The following is a 15,972-nucleotide window of genomic DNA, read 5'->3' on the forward strand; positions in this document are numbered from 1 at the left end:
GTCACAAAAATCTATATATCGATATATCGCACAATATATGTACATGACCTCATTCATTTTTTGTGATGCAATATACCGCCTTTTATGTTTACATGATAATGAATGTCACCAGCATTTTACTCGATTGTGCTGTCATCTTGTATGTTTTTTGTGACAGATGGTGAAAGTGGTTCTCTAAAAACAACTAAAATTGTTTTTTAATATAAAATTCAAATTCAATTAAATACGCCAATTAAACATTTCAACTTAATGAATCAAATGCTTAAAGCAGTTGACAGATCTGTTCCTTTGTTAACTCAGTCCACAGTCCTCGTGAGGTTGATTTTATATCTTTAACAGATTTTGTGAATGCACTGCACTGGCCTGAGTCCAGACTTTTATATTGGAACTCAGCATAAGCTTGTTTTACAGTATCTTGCTTAACCTGCTATTTGTCATTCACTCCCTCTCTAGCTTTTCCCATCTGAACAAAAAGAGATTTCATCCATCTGAATAATACTAAAATGAGAACACTTTATAATACCTTAAATTCATTATATTAACAAACATTATTACGACATTAGTTTAATGCAAGTTAAACTGTCAACATGATGTTGATTGTCATATTAGGGTCATATTTCAGTTTAAAATAAAATAACATTTGTTCTACTTTAAATGCAAAATTGTCAGTGCACACTTGTTTGTTTATTCAGATTAATATTTCGTCATGGTAACCATTTAAATGCATGTCACATACACACATACACATATGCATATTCTCTGCTGGTCTAAAATCATTATATTTATGAGTTAATATTATGAAAAGTTAAAAAGTGTAACCCATATGATTTTTTCTGAGTGAATGTCATCTTTATAGCAATGAACTTCACAACAAATACTAGTTTGTAAGATACAAAAAAAAAAAAAAAACATTCTGACTGCCATTTAAATCCCTTTATATTACAGTTTGAGAGGATTTAACCTACATTTTTCCAGTGACTCTAGTTGGGCACTTCCTAAAAAGCACACAGTGAGATAAGGGCCAAGTCTAAATATGGTCTTCTAGAATGGACTGTAATCCATTAGCTTTGCTTTAAATGACCCTGCTCATCACCATAGCAACAGTACACTCTCCATGTCCACAGCGTCTCTCGTACACACGTTTGTCTTTTAGTCCTAATCCTATTCTCTAAATCCTGCTTAGTACCTTAGATCTAATTATTTACACCGCATATATGAGAATTTGTGGTTTACATTTTGCACACTTGCACAGACATTTACTTTTCAACTAACATTGGATCTCTCATCTCCTTTGAGTTTTCATTTCTACTCTCTCTCTCGGTTTCACTTGATGCTCGCTTTGCGCGTCTGATGTGGGATTCTCACCATGCAAACACATGGGCGATGATAATATAATTGAGGGAGGTGTGAAGAGCTTTTGGCAACCTGCAACTAGTGAGATGTAACCAGGCTTAAAACAGCCTGTTTTGTGAACCGACACACTGTAGCTGTAAAATAAGCAGCTGGCTTGGGTCACAGTGTAATCTCAGGTTTAATGTGTTGAGTTCTCTCTTGACGTGACTTCTGTCAAAAATCACGTTCGATGTGTGGGTTGAGACTGATGCACATAAACATGATAATATGCACACACAAAAAAATATTGCAAAATTGAGGACTAGCCTGGACCTGGAAGTTCATAATATCAAGAATAACTACTTTATTAGAGTAGTTGTACAAAACCACTATCCTACCACTCACCCTAATGTCGTTCCACACCCATAAGAGCTCCGTTCATCTCCGGAACACAGTTTAAGATTTTTACATTTAGTCCTAGAGCGAATGCAAGTGTACGCACACTATACTGTCCATGTCCAGAACGCTAATAAAAACATCATAAAAGTAGTCCATATGTGACATCAGTTGGTTAATTAGAATCTCTTGAATTATAGAAAATACATTTTGGTCCCAAAATAACAAAAACTACGACTTTATTCAGCGACTTGATTCATGATTTGGATCGCGTGTCAAACTGCTGAAATCGTGATATTGGCGATCCGAATTATGAATCAATATGCTGATTCACAACCGTTTGAATCTTTATTTGAAGATTAAAATCAAACATGGAAGAGAAGACAATGCTGAATAAAGTTGTAGTTTTTGTTATTTTTGGACCAAAATGTATTTTTGATGCTTCAAGAGATTCTAATCAACCAACTGATGTCACATATGGACTACTTTGATGATGTTATTATTACCTTTCTGGACATGGACAGTATAGTGTGCATACACTTCCATACGATCTCGGACTAAATATGTTCCGAAGATGAACGGAGGTCTTACGAGTGTGGAACGGCATTAGGCTCATTAATGACATCAGTTTCATTTTTGGGTAAACTAACCCTTTACATTACTCACCCTCATGTCGTTGGACACCCGTAACACCTCCGTTCATCTTCAGAACACAAATGAAGATATTTTTGTTGAAGGCTGATGGCTGAGAAAGGCTTCAGATATGCCTCCATTGGCATTCAGTACATTCCCACTCACAAGACCCATAAAAGGCACTAAAAACATCGATACAAAGTCCATCTCACTACAGTGGCTGTACAATCATTTTACAATGCGACGAAAATAGTTAAATAGTTCAACAAAACAACTTTATCCACCAAGTTATTGATGTGAACTCGACGCATGCACGAGAATGTCACAGATTCGCCGTTCGAATACATGACCCAGACGAGGAGGAGTGCCGCTATTGCGTGAGTTCACGTCCGAGACCTACACGGAAGACAATAACTTGGTGGATAAAGTCATTATTTAGACTTTTTTGTGCACAAAAACAATTTTCGTTGCATAGTAAAATGATTGTACAGTCACTGTAGTGAGATGGACTTTGTATCGACGTCTTTAGTGCCTTTTATGGGTCTTGTGAGTGGGAATGTACTGAATGCCAATGGAGGCCTATCTGAAGCCTTTCTCAGCCATCAGCTTTCAACAAAAATATCTTCATTTGTGTTCCGATGATGAACGAAGGTGTTACGGGTGTCCAACGACATGGGGGTAATTAATGAAATAATTTTAATTTTGGGGTGATCTAACCCTTTAAATAACAAAAAATACTGCGTTATTGACTTTAGACAAGGTTTTTGTTGGTCAATTTTGTTTGCACAGTCGTTTTCAGTTGCCTCAAAATAATAACGCTCCAATAATGCGCCTGAACACACCTTGATATCAGACCAGCACACCCATGGGCGTAACAGATGGGCGTGATTGCATTTGCTATTTAAACAAAATGCCGGTGGACGTGAAATTTATAACGGTGTTGGCTTGAAACTAGCAAAAAAAACACTTGTGCCGCGCCTGATGTTGCAGTTGCTGACTAACAGGTCAAAGTTGGTCTGGTTTCATGCCTGTCCACTTGGTATTATGCTGGTTAGTGTTAGTCTAGCTGGAGGACCAGCATAGCTATGTTGTTGGCCATCAAATCTGGTTGATAGGGATTGGTCTAAATGGTCAACTAGTCATCCAACCACTTTTAGGGAAGTCAACTACTGAGTTTATTGGTGAATTTTAATACTTAATCTTGAATTTAACATCAGGTTATTGCATTTAGTTCCCATGGCTCTGCTTTTCATCAAGACATGAGATCAATTTGCCTGCAGCTACCTTTTGTACACAGATACCCAAGTTTGTCTTCTGAAAGCCATAAAGGTGGATAAAAAGTGGATAAAGCCATAAATAGATCTGATGATGTATTCATAGTGCCACAGAGAGGTGTAAATATTGTCATCTCTGCTGTAGGAAGATGTCACGCTCTGACTAGCGCTGATTAGAAAAGTTCATGTGTCCTTGACCCAGTTCCCCTCCATCTTTGTGGGATGAAGGATGTGTATGAGGTATTTTTATAAATTGCGTCAATGATTGATGTTCTGCTTAAATACAAAGTGCAAACAAGTCAACCTGCTTCTGTAGCTTCAGTCTACATCTATGGTAGACAGGATATGAGCAGAATGGACTGATAAGATTTATCCAAAATGTAGGTAATATCATTGTGCTTCTTTGTAAAGTCAAAGTTTAACCGGAAATTGTAACTCTATGATTACTTAAACATCCTCATGTCGCTCCAAAACTTACTTTCTTCTGCAGATCACAAAAGGCAATATATTGATGAATGTTTCAACTGTTTTTGTTAATAAACTAAAAGTCAGACATTTTTCAAAAAAGAGTACTTATTAAGGAAATCATATTCTTAAAAAAAAATATACTTAAATTTGAACTGACTGTTATGTTTTCAGACACTCAATTACATATTAATTACATTTTAATGAAATGTTTTATATTTATATTAAATGCAATTAGCTAAACTTTGCAGTTCTTTAGCTTTTTTTGTTGAAGTCTTTATTCGTAGACCAATTTTCTCACGATTTACAAATAGTTGGGAACATTTGGGATATTGTAAGTACTCAACTGAAAGAAATATATGTAACACTGGCCTATTGGTTTTTGGATATTTTGCTTAAAATGTGTTACATAGTGCACCTTTAACTTTAAATGTAATATCAAACAACACAGTAAAGTTCAAATGATTTCAAATACTTTACATGTGTTTTAGTGTGTTAGACAACATGTCAAAATAGGTGTACTTAGAAGCATGACATAAGATTACTAAAACAATGCTTTAAAATATAAAGTACAACTTTTAATTTTGCATTATTGCAAAGTGCACTTTTTAAAAATGTGCTAAAGTGTGTTAAGAAAAATTGCCATGAAAGGGCACTCTTCTTAAGTACAACTTAACTGGCCTTTTATTTCATTAATCCTAGATGCACTGCAATGAGCATTTTAAGTTTGACATGATTTCAACAAATAGTTCAAAGTCATCCTGCCTGCCCTCCTACTAATTTATTTAATGTGTAGTATTTACATGTGCATCAGTAAATGAGTAGCAGTTTGTGGGGAAATAACTTTAGGGATGCCACCACCCTAGTCTGTCTGCTCATCACCCATCTGTTTCTCTTTCTGTTTGTTCCTTACAGCAGTTGAGAGGTCAAAGTCGCAACAGGTGTGGAGCACAGGTGCTATCAGACGGACTTCCTCTTTGGGTGCTATCACCGGGCCCTACCTGATAGGGCAGTGGCCACGTGAATCCCACCTGCACAACCCCTTGTGCATGAAAGACAAGTCCACACAGGTAGGCACTTTCACCCTATGTGCTCAAAATCCAATTCTGGCTTCAAAGCCTGTGTGTTCAGGTGTGTTTGCAAACGTAAATTTGACAGCATTTACAGGTCCATCATTCTTCCGGGTTTTTATATGTTTGCTGTCTTACTAAGGACTATTTTCTGGGATTTCTGTGAGCTGAAAACAATAGATGATTCTCAATAAGTGCAAATGCTCACTGTGCTTTAATGTAATATTCACATTATATATAAATTATTTTGAAATCCTTCATCAGTCTAAAGGTGCGGGAACTTTAAAGGAACTACAGAGTTGTAAACTGTAGTTACCTCTAGCATTTGGCAAGAAACAGTTATTGGCATTAAATAAAGCATTAACCACAGGTAACCAAGACTTTCACAGCTTTCACGTGGAGTCTGGTATTTGTCCTACAGCTGAATTGCAGAAATCACTCAGAGACTGTAATGATCATCAGTTGTGACTGTGGAGTTTGAGTATTCAGTGGTTTATTAATGAACATTGGCTGCCTTGCTGTCTACTACCTACTAGGGATATCAATTTACATAAATTCCCATAATCAATCATTGTTTAAATTAAATACGGATTGAGTGTTGTTCTCTAGACAATTTCCCTTACTAGGTTCACTTACTTGGTTTAGAAGCAGATCTTACAGCAGAATGACATCTCACAATTGACCTATTCATACCATGCCTCATTATAATGGTTTCAGAATGAGCTGGCCACAACAGTTAATAGTTAAACTGCTGTTGAAAAAAAACAACAGCATAACCTACACAAACTAAACTAAATGACTCAGCCAGTTAACATTAAGTTAGTGTTAACACTGTAAAAGTAGTTGCACATGTCCCTAACCTTTGATGTCATTTCTAGTGTCTGTTCTCTAGCTGCGGTGGGCAAGTGATGTAACCGGTGTTGCAGCTGAACACAGTGTAACACCAGCTATCGCAGCAAGCCTATTGCCCTGTCAAAATTTTCAATAAAAATTCAATAAAGCAGTTATCGCTTTTGTTGTTTGCTTGTTTTTTGACCCTTGTAACATTGTTTTCCAATTAATAGCATTATGAAAACAAAAATGTATGCAATTCTCGACAAAAGCTACTAGACTAACCAGGACTAGCGTTTGAGATCATTGGCACCAAAATTTATCATAAAGGTAATTTAATAATAAAATTGTTTTGGATTGTTTTGCTAATAAGTATAGTTACTAATAATATTATGTTTGTTTATTGGAAATTTAACAGTGAAACGCTGAACAAAATCAATGTGGCGAATTCAAAATGGATTTCTCTTTCTCACTGGATCTTCCAGCTCTGTGTTGTAACAGTGTCACCTGATCAAGATCAGCCCGTGTATGAGCTCGCACTGATACATTTTATTATCATTTCTCCGAGCTGTTAAATAGTCAGCTCAAATGAGTAGCACGGTTCCGTTCCGATTTTGTTTCTTTTGCCGTTTTATGTTTCTCATATGTAAGACAAATAGGTTTCACTCTTATGTTTTTCGTTTGGTCTTTGATTAACATAATGACACAGTCAGCAGCAGGAATAATAGGCTGCTGTCACATATCTAATGCATGGATACAATATACTGACACACATGCATTATCTTTCTCATATGTCAAATTCACTTAAGACGCAAGTGACAGGATACTTGCCAAGACAAGCATTTTGACTTTTATATTTCAAAGAACTGGTATTTGCAAGCTTTGTGTGCGCTAAAAGAATACCAAACTGTATTCTGTGACTTATGACTCATTGCACTTTAATGGTTTAAAATCACTTAAATTTGTAAAAAATAATCTGCAAATGATGCAGCAATACAGTTAGTCCATGGTTCAATACATACCTCGGTTTTTAACCGTGGTTTCTCGGTTCGGGCGTTTTTTTTGTTATTCTATTTTTAGGCGACAGGAACAATAAGAGGTTATGAAGAAAATGTTTTTATTGTAATACACTTTCTTTTTCTACTTAAAATACTTGAAAACCCTTACTTAAACTGAACTTTACTTAAAAAACCTTGTACACATTCCTGGTGTATTGTATAATATAAAAGTAATATATATAAAGATTTACAGTGGCAGCTCAGAGATGTAAAGTAGCATTTTAAGTATGAAATTGAATGAATAAATAGGTTAAAATAAAACTACATAGTCTTCAATATGCAATATACATACACCTAAAGGATTATTAGGAACACCATACTAATACTGTGTTTGACCCCCTTTCGCCTTCAGAACTGCCTTTATTCTATGTAGCATGGATTCAACAAGGTGCTGAAAGCATTCTTTAGAAATGTTGGCCCATATTGATAGGATATCATCTTGCAGTTGATGGAGATTTGTGGGATGCACATCCAGGGCACGAAGCTCCCGTTCCACAACATCCCATTTAGTACAGTGAACTCATTGTCATGTTTAAGAAACCAATTTGAAATTATTTGAGCTTTGTGACATGGTGCTTTATCCTGCTGGAAGTAGCCATCAGAGTGTACATGGTGGTCATAAAGGTATGGACATGGTCAGAAACAATGCTCAGGTAGGCCGTGGCATTTAAACTATCAATTGGCACTAAGGGGCCTAAAGTGTGCCAAGAAAACATCCCCCACACCATTACACCACCAGCAGCCTGCACAGTTGTAACAAGGCATGATGTATCCATGTTCTCATTCTGTTTACGCCAAATTCTGACTCTACCATCTGAATATCTCAACAGAAATTGAGACTCATCAGACCATGCAACATTTTTCCAGTCTTCAACTGTCCAATTTTGATGAGCTCATGCAAATTGTAACCTCTTTCTCCTATTTGTAGTGGAGATGAGTGGTATCCGGTGGGGTCTTCTGCTGTTGTAGCCCATCTGCCTCAAGGATATGCATGTAGTGGCTTCACAAATGCTTTGCTGCATACCTCGGTTGTAACGAGTGGTTATTTCAGTCAAAGTTGCTCTTCTATTAGCTTGTATCAGTCGGCCTATTCTCCTCTGACCTCTAGCATCAACAAGGCATTTTCGCCCACAGGACTGCCTCATACTAGATGTTTTTCCCTTTTCACACCATTCTTTGTAATCCCTAGAAATGGTTGTGTGTGAAAATCCCAGTAACTGAGCAGATTGTGAAAGACCGGCCCATCTGGCACCAACAACCATGCCTCACTCATAATTGCTTAAATCACCTTTCTTTCACATTCTGACATTCAGTTTGGAGTTCAGGAGATTGTCTTGACCAGGACTACACCCCTAAATGCATTGAAGCAACTGCCATGTGATTGGTTGATTAGATAATTGCATTAATGAGAAATTGAACAGGTGTTCCTGGTAATCCTTTAGGTGAGTGTACATTGATTGAAAGCTACTGTATTATTACTTTATTCAAGAGCAGTGAGTGATTTGCTTTCTTTTTTTTTTCTTTTTTTTTATTAACATAATTTTAGAGGTGAACTGACCCTTTAAGAACAAGTGTTCACAATCACTAGGCTGCGCTGCTCACATCTCTTATTAAGATAAACGCTATTTTGCTTTCACTTCAGACATAACCGACTGTGTTAATATATGTTAACCTTGTGTGTATTTGAAAGCATTAGCGCAATAAGACTACTTAGTCCAGTAATCAGTAATGTGTTTGACAGGCTTTTAGCGCGGGCTCAGCGCATGTCAACCGCAAATTAAAAGCGGTTAAATTCTGACCTCTAAATAAACTGAGAGAAATATGTAAAACAAAGAGAAATATAAATAATTAATTAAAAGCAAAACCGAAAAAACACAATTCACAAACGCATATCGAACTGTGAATGCTGTACCGAACGGTTCAATATTATATTGAGAATTGTGACATCCCGAGTTATATAGTTGAGGTTTGGTTTTAGGTCAAGCGTAATTCAATTTGAGTCAATTTTAAGTCAATTTGAGGTGTTAGTTACAGAGCAAGTAGCCTCTTTGACTAGTCGATTACTATGGCATCCCTACAGAGAACACAACGTACCTCACGCACACGTGTCCTATGGTCAGGTGCTGATTTACCCTCAAATGTCAGCAGTGTATCAGACGGAACACAATCACCACAATTCCACATTTCCACCCACCATCTGCTGCTACACTGAAGGTGAGATTTGGCACCTGCGGGAGTGCAGTGTGTCTAAAGGTAATGACTCTGCCGTGCCTCTTATTGTGTGCTTCAGCTTGCATAGAGTGTCATATAACCGCTCAGAAAGACAAGATGCCATAGGAATGTCGTTCCCCATGTATTAACGGCCTCCACTGTTACCCCCAGTTTTTGAAGGACAACTTCACTGTTCATCTGTTCAGAATTGTTTTTATTCTGTAAATATGTTGGAACTTTATTTGTGCTTTAAAAGTTCACCCAGAAATTACGTTCACTGATCTTGTGTAGTTACAAAAACGCGCACACCACAAAAGTGTCTCATACACTACATTTTGACCCTTTGAAGTACATTGTTAGGAACTAACAAAAATTGAAGTCATTATTCACAAACCTCTATTATTATAATTCTCAAATGTAATGTTTCACCTCGACAGAACATGAGGGTATGTAAATAACAGATTTTTTAAAATCTCTTTAAGATGTGTATCTCTTTAATGCCGTGATGCAGTGTTAACTAAAACTATTAAAAACATTTTTCTAATTTAAAAAGCTGAAATAAAATATATTATGAAATAGAAATTGATTAAAAACTTAAATGTTGCCTTCGCAACTAACTGAAATAAAATAAGTTAGACTAGTTATAAAAATTACTAAAACTGGAATAAAAATAAATTAAAGCTGAATAGAAATGCGTTTTTAATAAATAAAAATGACAAATGGACTAATTTTCAAAATTACTAAAATTAAAATGAAAGCTGAAAATATAAAAGCAAATTTTTATATATCTGAAATTGTCATCATAGGTGCATGTCCACTGTGAGAGACGTAATCTAAAATAAAATCCAGAAATCATAATTTATGATTTTTTAACTATTTATTTGTATGATACAGCTGCAAATAAGCATTTGAACACCTGAGAAAATCAATGTTAATATTTGGTACATTAGCCTTTGTTTGCTATTACAGAGGTCAAACGTTTCCTGTAGTTTTTCATCAGGTTTGCACACACTGCAGGAGGGATTTTGGCCCACTCCTCCACACAGATCTTCTCTAGATCAGTCAGGATTCTGGCCTGTCGCTGAGAAACACAGAGTTTGAGCTTCCTCCAAAGATTCTCTATTGGGTTTAGGTCTGGAGACTGGCTAGGCCATGCCAGAACCTTGATATACTTCTTACAGAGCCACTCCTTGGTTATCCTGGCTGTGTGCTTCGGATCATTGTCATGTTGGAAGACCAACTAATTCAATGCTCTAACTGAGGGAAGGAGGTTGTTCCCCAAAATCTCACAATACATTGCCCCGATCATCCTCTCCTTAAAACAGTTCAGTCATCCTGTCCCATGTGCAAAAAAACATAATTTTTCTTCCAAACACGTTTAGTGAAGTAATGACCAAAAAGTTCTATTTTGGTCTCATCTGGCCACATGGCTTTCTCCCATGGCTCCTGTGGATCATCCAAATGGTCACTGGTAAACTTAAGATAGGCCTGGACATGTGCTGGTTTAAGCAGGGGAAACTTCTGTGCCATGCATGATTTCAAACCATGACGTCTTAGTGTATTACCAACAGTAACCTTGGAAACGGTGGTCCCAGCTCTTTTCAGGTCATTGACCAGCTCCTCCCATTATGGTAATAGTATAAAAATTATACTAAAATAACACTCCTGTGATGACAGACATTCATGATGAAAACTATTTTCAGGCAACAAATTAAACAAAATCTATTAAAAAAATTATTAAAAAACTGAGAATGAAACTATTAGTGTTTCACATTCTTTCTGGGAAAAGAAAACATCGCTACAACTTCTGAAAGTGACCAGCAGTGTTTTAGCAAACATTTATGTCACAAATCGTTCACGTTTAGGTATGTGTGTGTGTGTCGCTAGACTGCAAGTTTTTGTTTTTCGCAAATTATTGCATTAAATAACTTATTTAACATAAAGCAAGTCACATAAGTAACAGTCGTGAAGCAAAAACATCTTGTTTAACCTTTAGTCTTCTGACTCTACAAATAACAAAGGGTGGAAAATGATTATGCAAAATTATATTACGACTGTTTCTTGTGCAAGAAGCCTTGAGTAACATTATAAGAGGACTATATTGCTACAAAAGAGCCAAATATGGCCTCTTTTACACATGCAGTGAGTTAATGAAAGGTCAGAGGTCAGGTGTTGTGGTCCATTTGGACTTGTGGGTCATGAGAGCAGCAGAGGAGTTGCAGCGTGTCACATGACCCCCTGCATCCTGTTTTCACTGCTGATATAGCAACGGAGAGGCCACACGCACTCTCCACACACCAAGATACTGTAAAGATACTGAGTTATTTTTGTGCTTACTATATTTCATTGGTGTGAAATTTCATGCAAGAATATTCTTTCTATAACCAGTGGTTTTAAAAACATGCAATAATTATATTCACTTGCCAAAGCCTGGGTGTTACCAGGACAAGCCATCTCAAGTCTCACCCTTTATTACTCACCGGTGTCAAAGAACTCCGAACAACTCTCCTTTTGGCTCGTCTTTAAGGTTTGATGCATGCACAACAGCTCTATAGATTACTGCAACAGCTCTGTTGGGATTCAGATTTTTTTCCACTCTATTATTGAACGGTGTCTTGGGTTTAACCCCTCGTCCTCTTTGTCACAGTGATTCAGTGCTGCTTTCCTCTGCAGTAACACAGTCAGATCAGGTGAACAGGGGTGACTTTGGGGTGTTCTACTCTCAGAATAACCAGAAGCCTGCATACCTACACTTTTTCTTAAAGTGATAGTTCACCTAAAAAAGAAAACTCCACCATCACGTTACTCCAAACTTTCTTTCTATCAGATGATTTATATATTATAATGTCTTCCTCCTTTTTTTTGTGTGTAATGTCTGTTAATGTATAAAAGTTACAAAACTCAGTCTCCTTCAAAATTGCACCATACCTAACCTAACTAAAAGTCCTGATATTACTTCTGCAAACATTTATACCACAGTTTGAAATATTAGCATAATGACTGTCCGAAGGTATAAAGAAAGAAGAAAGTAGGTGACATTTCGGTGAATTGTATTGTTGTCTTGTTGGTTTTAAACAACATGAGGGTAGAAAATAATGGAAGAATTTGTATTGTCAGTCTTTTGAATTTGAGTAACAGACTTTAACTTTCAAAGCCTCTGTCTGTCTGCTGATCTGTTTCTAAAGGCCTGGCTTTGAAGTGTGACGTCTGTTTGGCTGATGAACGCAGTGGTTTTACAGGGCCTGAATCTGCACAGCAGCAGCTCCATGCAGTCCCATAGAAGCGAAGTATGCTCAAAAGACCCATTTTCATCTTTCTCTAGAATATATATTTCCTCTACTCAAAGTTCCGCTCTCTGCTCAGTGGCTTACGGCCCAAGCGAACACTCCACTAAGATATAACACTCACTCTCACCGGATAAGCAAAGCTTGCTGAAATATTGTGCAAACATGAAATTTATCTGTATTAGACATGTTTCTGTTTGCAATAGCCGTACTGTGCTGTAACAAGGTGTGATATAGCCTTGCTGGGCAATGCTGGTAAAAAAAAAAATTACCCTCTCGTTCAATGCTCTGCTCCTCAATCTGCTTATATGCTCTGATAATAATAGCTTTATAGGACTATACTTTATTTTGATAATTGTAAAGTCCCTCAATTGTAAAATTGGAAATCCCTTAAGTAAACTGATGCCTTGTTCTATTTATGACGGACCCCGAGCACTCGCAATGCTTCTCATAGAGAGGAAAAATTGATTTGCAACAGTAAACGCAATTAGAGAGTCAGACTGGTAACCCCAAGGTTGCAGGTTCGATTCTAAACAGGGTATGCACTTGATGTCACTGTCGGCTGGAGTGACTGCGGCATTGGTGGCACCATTGGTTTTCAGCATGCTGGGAAAAACACAAAAACAGAATTAGAACGAGAAGAGCTTTGAGAATGACTTTACAAACAGATTTGACAAGAAATCTGAGGTACATTTTTACAGACTCACGAAAGTTACAGAAAAGAGAAGCAAATGGATCACTGCAGTTCACAGAAACAACTGGAATCCATGTAGCAAAACGTAGATTTGCAGTTACCTTTCAGTCGGTCACTTTCTAGGTACGTCAGAGATGATCTGACGAAATACGGAACACTATATTGAGTCCAACCTTTGGTTTAAACTGATAATCAATTGTTTTTCTCACATTTTCGCATTTTCCCCCATTAAATCCAGTCATGCAGCAGGCGCTTTTGCCACTTGGTCTAGCTGAGGAGGGGGGTGTCTCGGCGGGAAAGTGACGTCACTGCATACCCTCAATACCACCAGGAAATGACTGAGGTTCTCTTAAGCAGGGCACCTAACCCCCAGTCACTCCCCAGGCGCCACAGCTAAAATGGCTGCCCACTGCTCCTACTGTGTGTGTCCATGGTTTGCGGTGTGTGTGAGTTCACTACACACTACTTCTAATGTGTGTGCACTAACTTGGATGGGTTGAATGCAGTGGAAAAATTCTGAGTATGGGTTACCACTTTCATGCTAGGCAATTTAGTATTTCTTTCTCTCTTTTTCTCCAGTGACAAAGACAGGAAGTTATTTAGTGCTAGTGCAACAAAATTAAGAGCCAAGGATGCACATAAGTCATGTATTTGATGCTTTCACTGTGTGTTTTATCATTCTCATGCTGCCACAAAGAAGGAAATATGTAGTTTGATGACTCAAGCCTGTTAGCTCTTAAACTGCCTATTTTCTAGGAAACATTTTTAACTATTCTTCATGAACTAAACACAAAAGCTCAATTGTATAGTAAAAATTTTAAGGAAAAATAGGAAGATATCAGTGGACATTGTCTTATAATATAATTTTTTGCATAACAAGCTGCTAATCACATTGTGACACTTCAGGGTCTCAAACTCGTGCTTGGTTCACGTTATACAGTGTGTGTGCTGCATGGTGGGTTGACTAAACAAATAACATACCTGAGTGCAAACATCACATCCACGTGTGTCCGCAGACTTTCCTATAGTAACGGAGAATGTTGTTTTTGAAAGGAATGTAGGTGACCGTTTATTGAGGAACAGTTTGCAGGAACAATGGAGCCTTTGTGATTTTGCTGTGAAATAGTGGGTCAGGAGGATGATGCATGGGTGTGTGATTTATCGGTGTGTCAGTGTTTATCTTGCAAAACTACTCTATGGGACCAGCAGAGGTAAAAATTATTATAAAGAAAGTAAATTATTATTAAAAAGTATAAAGAAAATTAAAGTGTACACTGTCATTTAAAAGTCAAGATTTTTTTTTTGAAGGAAACAAAAACAGCATTTAATTGATCAAAAGGCAAAATACATTTATACATTTACAAAAGATTTCTATATCAAATAAATGCTGTTCTTTTGAACTTTGCATCCATCAAAGAATACTTGAAAATATTGGTAAGAAATGTTTCGGCGTATTAGAACGATTTCTAAAGGATCATGTGACTGAAGACTGGAGTAATCATTTTTTTGCAGCCTAAGAGACTTGCCAACACCAATTACCAGAATACCTACACCAATCTTTTGAATGGTTGTGTATATTCTATTTGAATATGTATAAGATATTACAAGATATTAATATATTTTTTAATTATAAAAAAATATGAATTAAGCCTGCATTAAGTAGAACTAGCTTTATATAAAAAATAAGTCCTCACAGTGATCAAAAAACAAACAAAAGTATATTTTGTGTTTCAGACTCCTGGATGTTGGAGTGACGAGACTGAAGAGAAGAGGAGCATACACCAGCGCTCAGCATCCTGGGGCAGCTCTGACCATCTTAAAGAGGTGCGCACACACACATGCACTTACACCAGTAGCGCAAAACACACTCCCTTTTAACAGTGAAACACTAGATGAAGTGTGTCTTGCGCACGCAGCTGTGTAGTTTTTTCCCCTTGGGTTTGGAGAACAAGAAAGTGCAATCACACTAACAGCTATTAACAGAGCTCTCACTGTCCTGAAAGTGATGAGCGCTGCACTTCTGCATTTGCGATGATCTCATCCTGTGTGGCCAGCGATGTAGCCACTCGTATGGGGGGAGGCGGTGAAAATGAAACCCGTTACCCAGCTCTGTACAAGAAAGGCAGTCACGACGACCCATCCGTCTCCTGCACCCGCTGCTATATATAACTTCCTGTGTGGCTTCAGACTTCCGGCGCTAAGCGGCGTGTTATTGCTAAAGCTAGCCGCAGAAGAGTCAGCCTTATCATTGGCATTCAGCCCAACCCTGACGATACAGGGAACAGTGAGAGAAGACCCTTTAACTAATCTCCCCCTTTAACAATCAACTTCCCCTCTCTGCAACAACCATTATCCCCCTCCTGCCAATTTATGGCTTTTCCATCACCTCCAAGCTTTTGGAACAATAGGGGCGTATGGGTTTCAGAGCAAGTAATATGTGCAAAGTCATGTCATGCGTGTCCTTTCACACATTTTGATGAAAAGGCCTAATCATTGATATTGTTGCACGAACCTGTGATTTACAGAGGCCTAAAAGTCCTCTTTTGCAGAAGCAACGTGCACGTGCAGAGTAATTAATTTCCTGTGCAAACCCTCAAACAAAAGTGTGTCTGCTCAGAATTGACATTATTAGTATCGGGTTTCGCTGGGAAAACGAATTGACTAATTGTTCAATCCTGTAACAAAGAAAGTTGAGAACTATAAAATATGGTTTACTTTTTAATA

The 15,972-nt window shown here is 37.4% G+C and overlaps 1 protein-coding gene across 2 annotated transcripts in view; it reads left to right on the forward strand.

The window, feature by feature from the left end:
* glcci1a (glucocorticoid induced 1a) overlaps window positions 1-15,972 on the forward strand; it is a 49,987-nt gene that overhangs the window by 18,285 nt on the left and 15,730 nt on the right. The window contains exons 2-3 of one of the 2 annotated variants that reach the window (XM_067425242.1): window positions 5,019-5,170; window positions 14,983-15,072. In XM_067425242.1, coding sequence (XP_067281343.1) covers window positions 5,019-5,170; window positions 14,983-15,072 — 242 coding nt within the window. Of the gene's footprint in view, window positions 1-5,015; window positions 5,171-14,982; window positions 15,073-15,972 lie in introns of both variants that reach the window. The other variant, XM_067425241.1, reaches the window with a different exon arrangement.

Source organism: Pseudorasbora parva, chromosome 19 (genome assembly GCF_024679245.1).
Source record: "Pseudorasbora parva isolate DD20220531a chromosome 19, ASM2467924v1, whole genome shotgun sequence".
Taxonomy (NCBI): Eukaryota; Metazoa; Chordata; class Actinopteri; order Cypriniformes; family Gobionidae; genus Pseudorasbora; species Pseudorasbora parva.